General features: G+C 33.5%; 2 protein-coding genes and 1 long non-coding RNA gene across 3 annotated transcripts; 1 reads left to right on the forward strand and 2 right to left on the reverse strand.

The window, feature by feature from the left end:
- Positions 1–122: 122 nt before the first annotated feature.
- On the reverse strand, positions 123–10,033 carry LOC142226745 (large ribosomal subunit protein mL62). Its single transcript, XM_075296929.1, has 4 exons — positions 9,794–10,033; positions 9,530–9,715; positions 9,293–9,462; positions 123–306 (listed from the first exon to the last, which is right to left on the reverse strand). The coding sequence occupies exons 1-4, from the start codon at positions 9,956–9,958 to the stop codon at positions 213–215; spliced, it is 615 nt and encodes a 204-aa protein (XP_075153044.1). The 5' UTR covers positions 9,959–10,033; the 3' UTR covers positions 123–212.
- LOC142226747 (uncharacterized) lies at positions 2,506–3,724 on the reverse strand. The gene is made up of 5 exons (XR_012719739.1): positions 3,465–3,724; positions 3,308–3,371; positions 3,074–3,234; positions 2,803–2,977; positions 2,506–2,735 (listed from the first exon to the last, which is right to left on the reverse strand). It is a non-coding gene; the product is annotated as an uncharacterized LOC142226747 (long non-coding RNA).
- Positions 10,034–11,777: 1,744 nt separating the features above from the next.
- On the forward strand, positions 11,778–13,912 carry Trm1 (tRNA methyltransferase 1). The gene is made up of 4 exons (XM_075296931.1): positions 11,778–12,372; positions 12,433–12,979; positions 13,054–13,586; positions 13,650–13,912. The coding sequence occupies exons 1-4, from the start codon at positions 11,876–11,878 to the stop codon at positions 13,822–13,824; spliced, it is 1,752 nt and encodes a 583-aa protein (XP_075153046.1). The 5' UTR covers positions 11,778–11,875; the 3' UTR covers positions 13,825–13,912.
- The last annotated feature ends 3,707 nt before the right edge of the window (positions 13,913–17,619 follow it).

Consider the following 17,619-nt stretch of genomic DNA (forward strand, 5'->3'; position numbering starts at 1 on the left):
AAATAACTTTACTGGTTAGTAGTAGAAATTCCTTATAAGGGGGCCTTTATTTTGCGATTTCTAACATTCTATAAAACTAATTATGTACTTGATTGCCTTCCTTGAATTAATGAATTTGATCATTTCTTGTTTTATTTTTATAAATTTCTAACAATTTCATTTATTTTCTCCAACAAGAATTACAAATGATTTTAAAACTATACAACTTGGTTTTATAGATCTTTAGCTGATGGTCCTTGACGGTCGGCCTTTATTTGCGATCGTTGACGTTTCACAAATAATCGCTCCCGGGCAGCTTTTTCTTGCCTGAAAATGTTGAAAAAAAAATATTAAAATAGAGTATTTTTCAAGTCTACTTGCTATGTTATAACTTTATGGCTTAAGGAATGTTATCAATATATAGATTTTTACGCTATTTTAATCATAAATATTATTTGTGACGCCAACCATCACCAATCACTCATTTATTATAGATTATATGCGCTGCCACACACTTATAGATATAGAAATTCATAAGTGGAAAAGCTCTACGATCTAAATAATAACGTAAGCTAACGTATATAAATAAGTTTGCACATTATTAGGGAGGAGGGTTAGTCAGTCAGTCAGCCTGCATGGAAATTGTTAGCTCACATCGGAAAATATTTTTTTGGGGGAAGACAATTTGAAGCCAAAAAAGTCAACGCCACAATAAATAATCAATAGAAAATTAACATAAAAACTGATACCCTGTTTCTGTATGTCGAACGAGAGTATTTCAAATGAAAAAAAATTATTTGGGTTTCTCTATGTCGACAGGCAAGTCACTTCATATTTTGTTGTCGAGTACCAAACGAACATATACAATAAGTGTCAAGAAAAAAGTAAAAACAATTTTGAAATTTTAATCAATTCTCAGGCCAAAAATTTGAAAATACTCATTTTTGATAATCAATGTACTCTCATACAAACGATATGAACTTTCAAAAATAGAGAAACCCAAATTGATTCGAATTCGAGTGACTGCTTTTCAGTCGACTGGCTTTTCGTTCGACATACAGAAACAGGGTATGAATAGTTGACATTTTCAATTCTTTCAAAAAGTTAAAAGTCAAAAATTAGTATCGTTCAAATATCAACTTGTAAAAAAAAAGCTCACGTTAGTTATTGTGCCTCCACCTAAGAAGTGTCCCTGATCACATAGCTTTGAGTGTTCCCCAGTCCCATAGTGACTACAATACTTATATTCAATATCCACCTTGTTTCGACCCACCGTAGTGTATATATTTCATTTACATACATATATATTTTTTGTATTGATTTAAATCGTTTTTGTTATATAGTTGATTTGAGACATTAATTAGAAACATATGTTTGAAGATATTTCGTTGAGTCTCTTCATTTCAAGAGATTAAGTCTCTTATTGTTTGTCAAATTTTTGTTTCTCTTGAAAAGAGAAAGCCAACCAATCGCAAAAAATGGAAATCAGACAAAGAGAAGCTGATTAGATAATTATAAAATTGTATGACAATTAGCTTTTACTCTCGTTGGCGGGCCTTAATGGCAGAGTAAACAATAAATTCTATTGCCAGAGAAAGTCATTGGAAAATGGGAATGATTCGATCCAAAACCCATATACTCTCCGCTAATAATATAAATAAAAATAAAAATCTGATTATCGCAGCGCCTTTATTCATTTATATATGTCTGCTATAATCACGTCACAGGCTTCAAGAATTCGTTTTTATTCCCTGCGCCACACTGTGGAACAGGGTATTATAAGTTGGTGCATATGTTTGCAACACCCAGAAGGAGACGAGATAGACACATGGTGTCTTTGGCAAAAATGCTCAGGGTGGGCTCTTGAGTCGATATAGCGATGTCCGTCTGTCCGCGAGCACATTTTTGTAATCAAAGTCTAGGTCGCAGTTTTAGTCCAATCGATTTCAATTTTGACACAAGTATGTGTTTTGGCTCAGAATAGATCCCTATTGATTTTGGAAGAAATCGGTTCAGATTTAGATATAGCTCCCATATATATATTTCGCCCGATATGGACTTATATGGCCCCAGAAGCCAGAGTTTTACCCTAATTTTCTTAAAATTTTGCACAAGAAGAACAATTAGTACACACAAAAATTTTTTTTTGGATTTCAATCACGAAAATCGCGGATTCAATCATTTTTTTAATTGAAATGTCTTCAATCACGAAAATGATAGTATCAATCACCCATTTTGATTGAAAACCGATACGATTTTCAATTAAAAATTTAATTGACTTTTGTCACGGAACCAATTAATTGTGTGATTGAATCAATTAAAAACGTGATTGATTTTTAACATAAAATTCAATCACAGTTTTAATTGAATCAATTAAAATTTTAATTAATTTCGCGACAAAAATCAATCAACTATTTGATTCATTCAATTAAATAATTAATTGAAATTGGCTATAAATTTCAAAAAATTTATATATTTCGACCCCAAAATCGTATTTAATTTTATTTGAAATAAAAGAAAAATATGTGTTTCTTATAACATATTTAATATTTTATTATTTTTTGAATTATGCAATAGACAAATAAATTTGGTTCTTGTCATTTGTGGTTTGTTCTAATAACTTACAAATACAATTACATAAATTATATAAATCATTATCTTCCTTATAATAATAACCATGTTAGCATGGTCCTTCTAATATGTAGATGCGCCTAGATTTCCAATAAATCAGCAGCCTGTAAGCTAAATTAGTTTTTCTGAAAGTAAACAGAATAATTCGAATTTAATTTTGTTCAATTAAAAGTTAATTTTGTTAAACATTACCTGCATAGAATATCAAGTTCAATTCTTAGTTCCAGGTTGCAGATTTATAATCTTCTTTTGCAGTTGTAGTCTTTTAGCATAAAAAGGTGTATTAAGGAGCTCGGTAATTTCATAGACAAAAATAATGGGAAAGCAATGTAATATTTGGTATTATATTGATGATACTTTGCAAATTCTAAAAATAGAAAAAATATATAAATGGGAAATACATATTTTTATTATTTTCGGATATTTTTCATATTTTTAAATCCAAAAGAAAGAACTTTTTTACCATTACATAACTCAGCTCATTAGTTTATATATCAGATATACTGCTCTCTACTTGGGTTCAAACTGGCAGGTAAAACAAAAATACAATTTAATGCCAACGCCACTTCGCAACTTCAAGGTGAATCTTCCAACAAACCCATACCGCTCTTGGTTTTAAGAAAACTAGGAGTGAAAAAAATTATAATTTTAAAAGATCAATACGGCACCCACTTTTTTGTTGCAAACATATTCTTACATATTTGATAAAATGGTGGAGTTGATGGGATTGATTGGTCAATTTCACGAAGTAAACTTGGTTACTAAAAGAAATGAATAAATAATATATTATTTTAGTCCGTTTAATGTAAACAGGCTTCAATGGAAAACGGTATTCACATTTCACAATTTCTTACCTTCCATAAACGTAGATTGTTTTCCATTTTTACAATACCACAAAACACAAACACAGGTAATTTCAAATGCGTTCTCTCATATATTTTTTCAAACCTTTACCACGTGGCCATTTGTTGTTGCACATTTTATTTATTTCAACCCTTTGCTATGATTTGTTGTTGCGTTCAAAATATTTATGTACACATTTTCAATGCAGCAGACAGAATGTCGCCAATCATGTTTTTCAATTTACGCGAAAAACAAAAACCCAACCGTTCGTTACAAGTTACTTCTACAGACTGATCTCTCTATCATACATTGTTGAATTAATACCCATTCTCTTGTTCTCTTTTCGCTCTTTCCATTGCTCAAAATTATTCAATTTCAATCACAAAGGTGATTGGATCAATCACATGTGTAATTGGAAACGGAAAAATTTTCAATCACGTTTGTAATTGAAAATTATTTCCGAATTGATTAACAAATTTATTGAATCAATTAATACTTTGATTGGAAACGTAACAAATATTAATAATTTTTTTAATTGGGTTTTATTCGGATTTGATTAAATAATTAATTGAATCAATTAACATATTAATTGAATCCGTTTCCAAATTCAATTAAGTGTTTAATTGAAAAAATGTTGGTGATAATTTTTTGTGTGTACTATAGTCAAGTGTGCCAAATTTTATTGAAATCGGTATGGACTAATACGGTCCCAGAAGCCAGAGTTTTACTCCAATTTGGTTGAAATTTTGCACTAGGAGAACAATTAGTAGTGTAGCCAAGTGTGCCAATTTTTTTGAAATCGGTTCAGATTTAGATATAGCTCCCATGTATATCTTTCGCCCGATTTACACTCATATAGCCACAGAGGCCAATTTTTTGCTCCGGTTTAGTTGAAATTTTGCACAGATAGTAGAATTAGCATTGTAGCTATGCTTGCCAAATTTGGTTGAAATCGGTTCAGATTTAGATATAGCTCCCATATATAGCTTTCGCCCGATTTACACTCATTTGCCCACAGAGGCCAATTTTTTGCTCCGATTTAGTTGAAATTTTGCATAGGGAGTAGAATTAGCATTGTAACTATGCGTGCCAAATTTGGTTGAAATCGGTTCAGATTTGTATATATCTCCCATATATAGCTTTCGCCCGATTTACACTCATATGACCACAGAGGCCAATTTTTAACTCCGATTTAGTTGAAATTTTGCAAAACAGGTATTTGACATCGGTTCAGATTTAGATATAGCTTCCATATATATATGTTTTTCTTATTTCGACAAAAATGGTCAAAATACCAACATTTTCCTTGTAAAATCGCCACTGCTTAGTCGAAAAGTTGTAAAAATGAGTCTAATTTTCCTACACTTATAATACATATATATCGAGCGATAAATCATAAATAAACTTTTGCGAAGTTTCCTTAAAATTGCTTCAGATTTAAATGTTTCCCATATTTTTTACTAACATTGTGTTCCACCCTAGTGCATTAGCCGACTTAAATTTTGAGTATATAGATTTTGTAGAAGTTTATCAAATTCTGTCCAGATCGAGTGATATTTAGATGTATGTATTTGGGACAAACATTTATATATAGCCCCCAACACATTTGACGGACGTGATACGGTATCGAAAATTTAGATCTACAAAGTGGTGCAGGGTATAATATAGTCGGCCCCGCCCGACTTTAGACGTTCCTTACTTGTTGTCTATAGAAAAGTCAAATTTGAAATAGGTCTAAAGCCATATCAGAAATTAGATTTCCCTAAACTTCATTGTAGGAGGCTCCGGGACTGTGTATGTTGCTCCAATCTTTCGCCCCAGACCCTTCGTACATATCTTGCCAACATATAAGATCTTTCGATTTTATACACAGAGAAAAATAACCAAGATATTTCCAAGTAAACAAGTATTATATACACGCATATGTTCTCACATTGTCATAACTTGATTTGTACTTTATTCATAGTTAGTAGTCCGTTGTAATTTATATAAATTGGCCGCTAAGTGGCTTCAAATTACATGATGAAAATAAATAAAAAAACAGTTGTTTGAATTTGAAAATTTTTTCAATTAATAAATTAATTGATACAATTAACTTTTTAATTAAGATAGAAGCAATAAGGTCATTAAGACAATGATTAAACATTTTTAAATTTTTAATTAAAAAATTAATTGATACAATTAACTTTTTAATCAAACTCGAAAAACTAAGTCAGTTAAAACAAGTAAGTAAAGTCTTAAGTCGGGCGGGGCCGACTATAGTATACCCTTCACCACTATGTACACCAAAATTTGTGTTACCATCTCAACTCCTTCAAATTTGTTTGGAGTTATTATGAAGGTTTATATTCCCATATTCAAATATCTATATCTTAACCGATTTGAAGATATGTGGTCTATTGTGGGTTATGATAGATTATTTGGCCAAGTCGGGCGATATTTCCACAAGTCGGAGCCTTATTTAAAACTCAACCATTCTGTGGAGAGTCTGGTATTACAGCATTACGATATTGGGAAATCATCACAGATTTTTTTGTAAAATGTTGGTATTTTGGACATATTTGTATAAACCGGAAGAACAACTATATTGAGGATTTACTTAAATCTGAACCAAATTAGATCACACTTGACACACTTAAATAGCGAATTAAATATATTATCCGTAGAAACTATCAAGTGAATTGGAGGAAAACGCCATTAAAAATGGGATTAAAATATGAAACATTCTACCATATTTCGTCAAATCTGGCGTACACATACATGGAAGCTGTATCTAAATCTGACCCGATTTTGACCAAATTTGACATGCATAGTTAGAATAATAATTCTGCAATCTCTGCAAAATTTCACGTAATTGGATGTATAACTTTGGCGGGGTCATATGAGTGCAAATCGGGCCAAAAGATATATATGGGAGGTATATCTAAATCTGAACCGATTTCAACCAAATTTGGTACACATACCGATACTATTAAACATACTCCTGGTGCAAAATTTGAACCAAGCCAGGGCAAAATTCTGGCTTTTGGGGTCATGTAAGTCCAAATCGGACAAAAGATATATATGGGATCTGAACCGATTTAAATCAAATTTACCAAGCATTGGTAGAATATCAATACTGCTCTCTATGCAAAGTTCCATGAATATCGATAGTAAACTTTGGCCTCTGCGGTCATATAAGTCTAAATCGGACGAAAGATATATATGGGAGCTGTATCTAAATCTGAACCGATTTGGCTGATATTTTGCAAGTTTTTCGAGACTCATAAAATATTCGTATTTACGGAATTTGAAGAAAATCGGTTGATAAATACGCCAACTATGACCAGATCGGGGATAAATATATATGGTAGCTATATCTAATCCGATTTTTTTTCAAAATCAATAGCGATTGTCTCTGTCCCAAAAAAACACCCTATGCCAAATTTGAGGATGATCGGAATTAAACTGCGACCTGGACTTTGCACACAAAAATATATGAACAGACAGACAGACGGACATTGGTAAATCGACTCAGAATTTAATTCTAAGACGATCGGTATACTAAACGATGGGTCTCAGACTTTTCCTTCTTGGCGTTACATACAAATGCACAAGTTTTGATATAGTCCCCATATAAACCGATTTCTCGATTTGCGGTCTTGGGCTTATAAAAAACGTAGTTTTTGTCCAATTAGCCTGAAATTGAAAATCTAGAGGTAGTTGAGGACCATAAAGAGGTGTGCCGAAAATGGTGTCCATCGGACCATGTTTTGGTATAGCCCCCATATAGACCGATCTCCAAATTTTGCTTCTTGGGCGTCTAGAAACTGTATTTTCTATCGGATTTGCCTGAAATTGAAAATTTAGAGGTTTTTTTAGGGCCATAAAGAGGTGTGTCGAAAATGGTCCGTATCGGTCCATGTTTTGGTATAGCCCCCATATCGACCGATCTCCCGATTTTGCTTCTTGGGCTTCTAGAAACTGTATTTACAATCCGATTTACCTGAAATTGGAAATTTAGAGGCATTTGGAGATCTTAAAGAGGTGTGTCGAAAATGGTCCGTATCGGTCCATGTTTTGGTATAGCCCCCATATAGACCGATCTCCCGATTTTGCTTCTTGGGCTTCTAGAAACTGTATTTTCTATCCGATTTTCCTCAAATTGAAAATCTAGATGTATTTTAGGACCATAAAGAGGTGTATCGAAAATGGTCCGTATCGGTCCATGTTTTGGTATAGTCGCCATATAGACCGATCTCCCGATTTTTATTCTTTGGCTTCTATAAACTGAATTTATTACCCGATTTGCCTGAAATTGGAAATCTAGAGGTATTTTGGACCCCAAATATGTGTGCCGAAATTGAGGTGTATCGGTCCATTTTTTGGTATAACCCCCATATAGACTGTTCTCTCGGTTTTACTTCTTGGGCGTCTAGAGACTATATTTTCTAGCCGATTTGCTTGAAATTTAAAATCTAGAGGTATTTTAAGATCACAAATAGGTGTGTCGCAAATAGTGCCTATTGGTCCATATTTTGGTATAGCCCCCATATAGACCGATCTCCCGACTTTATTTCTTGGGCATCTAGAATCCGTAGTTTTTATCCAAATTACCGCAAATTAGAAATATAGACGTATATTAGGACCATAAAGAGGTGCGTCGAAAGTGGTCCGTATCGGTCCATGTTTTGGTATAGCCCCTATATAGACTGATCTCTCGACTTTACTTCTTGGGCTTCTAGAATTCGTAGTTATCACCAATTCGTCTGATGTTTTTGTTTGGTATAGGCCCCATATAGACCTAACTCCCGAATTTATTTCTAGAACTTCAAATCAAGGCGTTATTTCATCATATACACGATATGTTTATGATTTCTCTAAAACTCAAACAAAATTGGTTCTCATAAATCCAGAATCAGAGCTAGTCTTCATAGGTAGAATCTTTAATTTTTTTCTTCGGGAAGCGTACTGGTTGAACTGATTTGCTTGAGAGAAGATTTGTCATCAAACCCCCTAAAATGCTATATATTATCAAGTAACCCAACGATGAGTTTTCAAAGTAAACTATTATATTTGATTCATGATGGTGGGTATTTAAGAACTTAGTGCTGCATATCCTTGTTTGTAATAAAAAGACCTCACAAATGTAAACGACTTTTTTATCATTATGCGACTTTTTTGTGACTTTTTCAAAATTGACAACGGTAACACTGATCACGATGGTGGTTTTGATCATTTTATGCCTCAATTTTAACGATTTGTATCTCACATAGAATATTCAGTCTATTGTGAGACCACAGTGGTGAAATTTCCAATAGAACTTCAAATTGTTGATATAGATCAATCTCCTAATATTACTTCGGCACCGTATATCGAGAAGTAGGCGCACTTCTCAAAAACTTCTATATGGATAAAATAGTCAGAAAATTCACAGGTATTGTGACTTGGAAAAGTTTTGGCATTTTATGCGGTGATTGAGTGAAGCTCGCTACTTCTAGAATCACAAAGTATGTGAAAAAGTTGGTCATCATAAAGCAAAATATCTAGCATTTGTTCCGTTTATTTTTTAATCTTCATAAGCGTGTTAGCACATGGGCATTTTCTCGACATTTCAAACTAAATGTCCTTATGTCCATCTGGATATATAAATTTTAAAAATTACCAAAATTTGTTTGTTTTCTTCTAATCTTTATGAGAGCACAAACACACAAACCTAAAGATGCCCATGAAATTCGAGTTTCAGTTTTCAATTATGAGAAATAATGTTATAATAAATGTTATAATAAAAAAAATGGAAGGCGCCTACAATAAGAAATACTTTTTATATATGTGTGTGAATGTTGCAATATTTTCTTACCTTTTTCTCAATTTCTCCATAGTTTCTTGCGAAGGCGCAGGACTTTCAATTTCATATTCCCTTATAATAGTACGTAGCTTTTCCAAAGCATCGGCCAAATTCATTTGCTGTGAACGGGTCAAATCACTTTTGATCACATAGTAGCCCTCTTTAGTTATTTTATTTTGAAGCTGTAACATACACACGTGGGAATTAATTGTAGCTGAAACATTTCGCCAAACAAACAAACAAACTTACCCCAACCAAAAGTTTTTGTCTAGTCTTTTCTGGTATCCAATCGGCTTCGGCTAATTTGAAACGTATATCGACTTTAGTATTTACTGTATTTACGTGTTGGCCACCAGGTCCGGAACTACGACTGAATGTAATATCTAATTTGTTAATAGGTATAAAGCCAGAAAATTTATCACCAGTGTTTGTGGGCTGTAAAAGAATCGAAATGATGAAATTTTTAAGCGATTTCAATTTAATTCCACTGATAGAAGAGATTTCATAACTCACCGGTGGCGGTGTGTACAATTGCAGACGACTTTTGGGATAGATTTTATCCAGAGATAAATCACTCTTAAAAGAAAGATTCCGACCAAGAACAGCAGCTGAAGTGTATGTTTTCTCTAAGCTATTATGGCTTAGAATGGAAATAAAACTTTTGCAAATTTTATTCATGTTAAAAAATAGATTATTATGGAATTTTTATAAATTTTACTATGGTTAACCACAAACAGCTGGTTTGATTCTGACATTTATAGTTTTAAAGTAATTGCTTGCAATTCCCGTGCCTCTCTAACTATGAAAACAAAAGGTGCAAGAGTTGCCACAATTTTTCAGAAAAAATAAAGTTCACACTATCAAATACATTATGCGTGACGCGCAGTCCAGATTATAAGTTTATCCGGACGATAGTGCTCGTGTCGAGCATATCCCATATATTGGCCACATTATAAGTTAAGTCCGAAGGCATATTCGATACTGCTACATGTTTATGGGATCGATAATACCTTTACCGATTATTTAGCCATCGCATTCGTATCGATTAGCCACACTGTAAGGGCCTGTTTATGCATCTAAAAATGTAGCGTAGCCGTAGCGTAACTGCAACGCATGATTTTTTGGCGATTAGCCTAATTCAAAAAACGTAGCATCTATGCCAGCATTTCAAAGTTCCATTTCATCCTCATCGCTACCACAGACTCGTAAGTGACACTGCAACAATCGCCAACTGTTATAGTATTTTGCCATCACTACTGTTAGAAGAGCCATTTTATATTTTGTGAAACGCCAAGCGCAATTAGCTTATTATAATTTATTTAAATAAAAACGAAAATGAAGTGCTGAAAACATAGTTATTTCGCTTAAAACTGTGAAAGGTATATTGGTGAACAATTTTTGACTTTCCAAATGGAATAAAGTGATCGTTTCTTAGATATTTTTCCAGGCACGCTGCTTCCATCGAGAATAAAAACACTGGCTGATAAACGATGCAACATCTTGCTACTTGTAACTCAACATCATTCTTTTATTAATGCATAAAATTATGTTAAATGTGATGTGATAGTCGTATAAATGTTTATAAAAATTTATAAATGTGTAATCAAATTAATAAACATCTAAACAAACGTGTTTTACTTGACCACAATTATTTTACAATTATCTTAAAATTCACTTTTTCTGATTGTTTGAAAGGTTTCTTATTGTCGTCGTTCTTAATTTATCTAAAGGTAAGTACTATGTTCGCTTTTCGAGTTGAAATTTTCGCGGTTACTTTAATAAAACAGTTCAATATGAAGCAGATAAATTAATTCAATTGATGCGCAGGTTCTTGTTCCCCTAGATTTCGGCAAGACTTTACAGGAATATTTTGGTTTTAATTTATAATTTTGATTATTTCAGGAAAAGTAATCGCGAAAATAAAGTGATTTTCAACTCGAAATCCGAACATAGTACCCACCTTAAAACAGAACCCAATAATAATACTCATGCGATACTTTTTTGTAGTAACTTGGCGTGGTACAACTTCTTAACAGTGACGGCGCTTTTCCGACCAGTTTTGGATATCGTATAAGACTGTTTTCAACGTGGTGGGGATTCTCAGAAGCGTCGTCAAATTCAAAAAATGTTGGCAGGGTACGTAGTGCCTGTTCGAAACCGCAACTTTTTAAACATTTGACGTAAATCGAGGTGAGTATAATTTCATAAGCTCAGTGCGGATAGGAAAAATATGAAATTTATGGAAAATTCATTTACGACATCAAATGGCATGACATGGCAAAATAAAAAAATGTTTTATTTGTTAAAGAAATTAGTAAAAAATCAATAGTTTAATTTTTGCTCACCATAGTAAAAAGATTCGATTTTGAACAGGCCCACACTTGAAAATGAGTTGAGTTCCGCCCACTTGCAAATATTTAATTTGTTGTATATGCAACAGTAAACGGCGTCGTTGAAGAAGTGAGCAGACTTTGCTTTTTACTACATCTGTTAACGATTTGACATCTCTCTCCCTCTTCATAAAAACGTGGATTGTTTTGATTTCTGCGGTTCCTCTTTTTGTATGACGAGAATTATATTTATATAAATCTTGATATGGAAACTATTGAAACCGTCGATTCTAATGGGAATGCAGACACTACCATACACGATAAAGTTCGCGAATTCAAAAATAAAATCATAAGTGAACGCTCCGCAGAAATTGTTGCAGGTGGAAATGTATTCTACAATCCTGTTCAAGAATTCAATCGTGATTTGAGCATATCTGTATTAAACGTGTATTTTCAACGTATTATCAAGGAAAGGCAATCTTCTAAGAAGGTTACGAAAAAGCCTACCAATGATAATAGTGATGGGGCAATGCCAGAACCCCCTTCTACATATACTGCTGGACAGAAATATGAAGATGGTTTGCGTATTTTGGAAGCCCTGTCTGCAACAGGTCTACGTAGTATACGCTATGCAAAGGAAATAGCTGGTGTTAAGGAAATTATAGCAAACGATTTGTCAAAACAGGCAGTTGAGGCTATCAAAGAAAATGTCAAGCACAATAAAGTGGAACATCTTATAGAGCCTAGTCACGCGGATGCCATGTAAGTAGTGAGAAATTATACGTTTTTTTTTAATTTCTCACATATATTTTCACAACAAAGGACTCTTATGTACTTGTCTACGTCAAAATCCAAACAATTCGACTGCATAGATTTGGATCCATATGGCTGCCCTAATCGTTTCTTGGATGGAGCAATACAATCTATCGTTGATGGTGGTTTATTATTGGTAACGGCTACCGATATGGCAGTCTTGGCCGGCAACGCTCCCGAGGCTTGCTATGTTAAATATGGCTCGGTACCTTTACGCATGAAATCCTGCCATGAAATGGCCTTACGAATATTGCTACATTGTATTGAAACCCATGCTAATCGTTATGGAAAATATATTGTACCTTTATTGAGCATATCGGCCGATTTTTATGTACGCATATTTGTGCGTGTCTTTAGCAGTCAGGCAAAATGCAAATATAGCATGAGCAAGCAATCGATGATATATCAGTGTACTGGTTGTGATACATATACTTTGTATCCATTGGGAACGATAAAACCTAATCCGACACCGTCAAATCCTAATCAAGTGAAATTTGGTATACCCACAGGACCCCCGGTTACCGACAAATGCGAACATTGTGGGCACAAACATCATGTAAGTGAAAGGCCATGAAATTTGTTTATTGTGAAGTAAAGAGACATCTATCTAATTCATTTAATTCATTTCAGTTGGGTGGTCCCATTTGGTCTGATCCTATCCATGACAAAGAATTTGTGCAGGATTTACTAAATGCCATTGATAAGCCACCATTACAAGATTTGGGAACACAAAAACGACTCTTGGGAATGTTAACAGTTGTCCTGGAAGAACTTGATGATGTTCCTCTATACTATACATTGGATAAATTGTGTTGCGTTCTTAAACTGGAAATAGTGCCCATTTTGAAATTTCGATCAGCTATCCTTCACGCAGGCTATAAGGTTTCATTTTCTCATGCATATAAAAATTCAATAAAAACAAATGCCCCCACTTCGGTACTATGGGATATTTTACGATGTTGGAACAAAAGACATCCAGTGAAAGCGGAACGAATGATTGATGGAACACCAATTAAAGCCATTTTAAGCAAAGAATGTTCCAAGGATTATGAATTCGATAATATACATCCAGAAGCAAATCCGAAGAGCAGAAAACAAGCCTTATCTAGATTTCAAGCAAATCCCACACCACATTGGGGTCCGGGCACAAGGGCAACTATAATGTAAGTTTGTATTGAAGAGCATTTTGGAAAATATTGTTCAAAAACATATATACTTTATTGCAGGATTGGTGAAGATAAGCTAGACAAAAGTTTCCGCAATCAAAATAAAAAACAAAAACACAAGGTGCAAGATAATACGAATGACAATCAGGGAAATCCCAATGAAGAGGACGAATTACAAAAAAGTAAACAACCTAGAATAGACTCCCCTCAAATAGACGTAAGCATGGAAACGTGACTATAGTAATGTTTTATATACATTTGAAAAGAAAAATATTTTGTAAAAATATATAAAATAATAAACTAATATCTAATGTAAAATCAAATTCGGTAAAATGAAAAATATTTTAGACGGCCTTGGGCAATATTTCTCAAAGAAAAACAGAGGATTTCTCCACCCACCATTGCTCGTCATTAGAGCGCAATGGGAGCCGAAGATGATGTTCGACAGCCCGATATTTCAGCCTCACTTAGGCTATTCTGTCCATACCACAGTAGTCCAAAAAAAGACAAAATTCGACCGATTGTTTCTAAAAGTATATTTATATTTCGAATGTGTTACTTAATTATTATTTATTTCATATATCATATCCAAACACATGCTAAATGTATTGCAGTTCGTTCATGTTTTATACTATTTATGCAGAATTTTTAAGACTTTAGTATTCAAAATTCTACAGGTTGATAACATAATAATTTCATAAGGAATTTTTTGCATATGTTTTCTACCAAATAAAAAATTTACATTTTATTTATTTACATGTATTATCAAATCGAATGCAACCGATGACAGAAGGCTAATCGATTATGTTCACATGAAAGACTTGAGGGGGACTTGTTCCCGTGGAGTTGTTCTGTAAGCTACTTTTCACCTCACAGACGCGAAAATTTTTCACTGATTTTTTTGAATATTTCCTTTTTATAAAAAGTAGAATTTCAAACCGAATTAAATCCTTTATTTTGAATCTTTAATATGTTTTCTATAGGTTTCATAAGAATTGGGCGATAAAATAGTATGCAACCCTCTAAAAAGAATAGTAAAAAATATATCACAAATTGACCAAATTTTCCCTTTCACTTGTTAATAAAAATAGGGGTTTGTTTAAAAGCAGTTGATTTTATGTAAGTTCGCATTAAAACTTTTGTAATTGAAAAAAATTGTTATTGCTTGTTATATTTATCGACTTTTACGTGAATGAGATTGTGCTTAAATTTTATATAAAAACAAGCAGGAATTTTATATTTTTTCGAAGAACTGTTACCAAGAACAACCAAGCATTTTTGGGGGAAAATCAAAGAGAAAGGTGAAATCTATTTGAAGGGAAATCCAGAACATAATCGAATTAAATTATTTACCTATTGTTTATCCCCATATTTTTGGAATAAACAATTCAATCACTTAACCTCGCTTTTGGTTAAGAATCCTGAAGTCAATGTTTTGCTGCTAAAAAAAATTCGACTTTGCCCTCAGTACGATTATTTATGGGAGACAATCGGAAAGATTTTTTCTATAATTCTTCATTTCTTCTTTCCCTTTTCATATTACTTTTTAATTCGATTTTATTTTTTTATGTGTGGAAAGTTTAATATTTCGAGTTTTTGGGAAATTGGGGAAATCGGTTGACTATTTACAATTCGTAAACGTTCGAATCCATTTTTTGATAAAAACTCGATTAGAGGAAGAGTTTACTGTCCGTTATGCGCTTTACATACTGTCAGTGCTCGGACTTATAAAGTCCGAAGGCATAATCGATACTGCTGCATGTTTATGGGATCGATAACACATTTACCGATTATTTAGTCATCGCCGACAAGTCGTATCGACCCGACACACTGTAAGATTCTTTACAAACACCGACATTCCGTCCGGAATAACTGATAGTTTGTAAATCGCGTTATGGATCTTTGGTCTATTTAGCCGATTAATCAGACCGCATCCATTGAATTCGCAACAAATCATTGCATTATGTTAGAAATAAACGAAAATGAAATTACTTGTTGCGGGTGAGGCAAATTTCTCAAGATTATCTACACAAATCAATATTCACCCTTATTCCTGAAGTCACCCTCGCTATCGCCGTCGCTTTTAAGTCGTCTCGTCATTCATTTGGTATTCCTGTAGAGTGGCGACGGCGACGATTACATTTTGTACCAATTACAATACTCGGTAATAAAAGGCCGATATTACTAGAAAACAATCAGCTGATGTGAATTGTTTGATTAATTTTAATTTTTTCGGTTTAAAATATTTTTATTTCTGACGCAATTCTGAGTCGCAAAATCAAGAAAATACATGGAATTTGACGCGGGAAAATGTGGACATATATTCAGGGACAACAAAAGCTTCCAAAACTATAAAAACGGAGACGACGCTGAGATCAATGGCACAAGGGTCATGGTGAAGTAAAACAATCAGCTGATATACAAAACTGAATTTAAATTATTTGCGTTTAAAATTCTATTTATTTGTAGTCATGCAAATTTGACTTCGAAAATCAAAATAAATGATAAATTTGACTCTGGAAATGATTTAGATATCTCCATTAGGACAATAACAACATCCGACTTATACAGTTGAAACAACGGTGACATTATGTGTCCAAGGACCATTCAAAGTTCGTGAAGGACACAATTGTTATCCAAGTTTGGTGCTAAATAAAATACATTGGCCTTGAAGGATTTGTATTAGAAATAAATGGAATTCTTTTCTATGATGTGAATGTGATGACCATAACTACAGATCTTTGTCAATTTAGTATAAATAGCGCATTTTTATATCAATATATTTATGATCGTGATCAGCTCAAGACTCCTTGATATAGAACATGAGTTCTTCAAAGAGTGGAAGCTGGAATAAATACTTGAACAATATAGATTTTTTTAATAATAGTTACAGCTTTTCTACCATTTGTAACAATTTGTCCCTAAAGTCCAAAGGCATTGAACTACAAACCGATTGTTCCAATCGATTTTATTATTGGAGTCAGTCTAGCTCATCTTATGGCTAGTTCCTTTTTTGTTGTAATTGTTGAAGATTAGTCCGTTTACCTCTTACCAATTTCTATTTTTTAAATTTATTTTTCAATTGTTCGATTAATAAAGTCTAAAAAAAAACTTCAAACATTAATCACTAAACTCGTCGCTGGTAAATTTAACGGCGACAAAAAGCGACACCAGGAATATCGATTTTCGTCGATAGCAGAATATATCGACGAACGGAATACCAATTAGTGGCGACAGATGAAAAGCGACGGCGAGGGCCGACTTCAGGAATAAGGGTGATTAAGGCACTCCATGTATTTTTAAAACATGTAAAAACCCCCATGAAAAAAGAAAAACATTCAAATTAATTTTGATTTTTTTATATTCTTTATTTTTAACGTTTTTATCAATTATATAAAATTGATGGAGATAATAAATAATAGGCTGCTCTTGATAGATGTGTCCTATAAAAAAAGAAATACAAATTATCAATAATTTCACAAACTTACCCGACCATCCAAAAAAGTCCACCTTTATCCAGTTTTCTTCACCAGTCCCATCCGCTATGCCACGATTCATCAGGGAAACCTGCGCTATAGATTTTTTTTCAGAAGAAAAAATGATTCGATCGCTACCGCAACGAACAAGGAACACGAACAACTGCACGGTCATAAACAAGGACCACCACTCGATAGAATTCAATTCTCAAGCAACTTAATTATAGAGAGAACGCGCTTTCATGTGAGTGTGTCTGCCGCCCCTGCAGCATAACACTACACTCACGCTTCCGGAATTTTGCAAAACTGGAAACCTGCTACTTATTGTGTTTGCAAATACGATGGCATACAGCAAACTCTAGCTAAGATTTGATATGAACACCTTCATCATCACAAACCACCAACCTCGAACCACACCACCTCCAACTATAATGAGAACACCAACTCTGCTGCTGTTGTGTCTTCACATAGCACAAAAAATGAGTACGATGAAACGCACGAAATACAATGAGGAAGATGTTATGACAAAATGCCAAATCAACTTTTAAATAGAT

The sequence above is a fragment of the Haematobia irritans genome, chromosome 2, assembly GCF_050003625.1.
Source record: "Haematobia irritans isolate KBUSLIRL chromosome 2, ASM5000362v1, whole genome shotgun sequence".
Lineage (NCBI taxonomy): Eukaryota > Metazoa > Arthropoda > Insecta > Diptera > Muscidae > Haematobia > Haematobia irritans.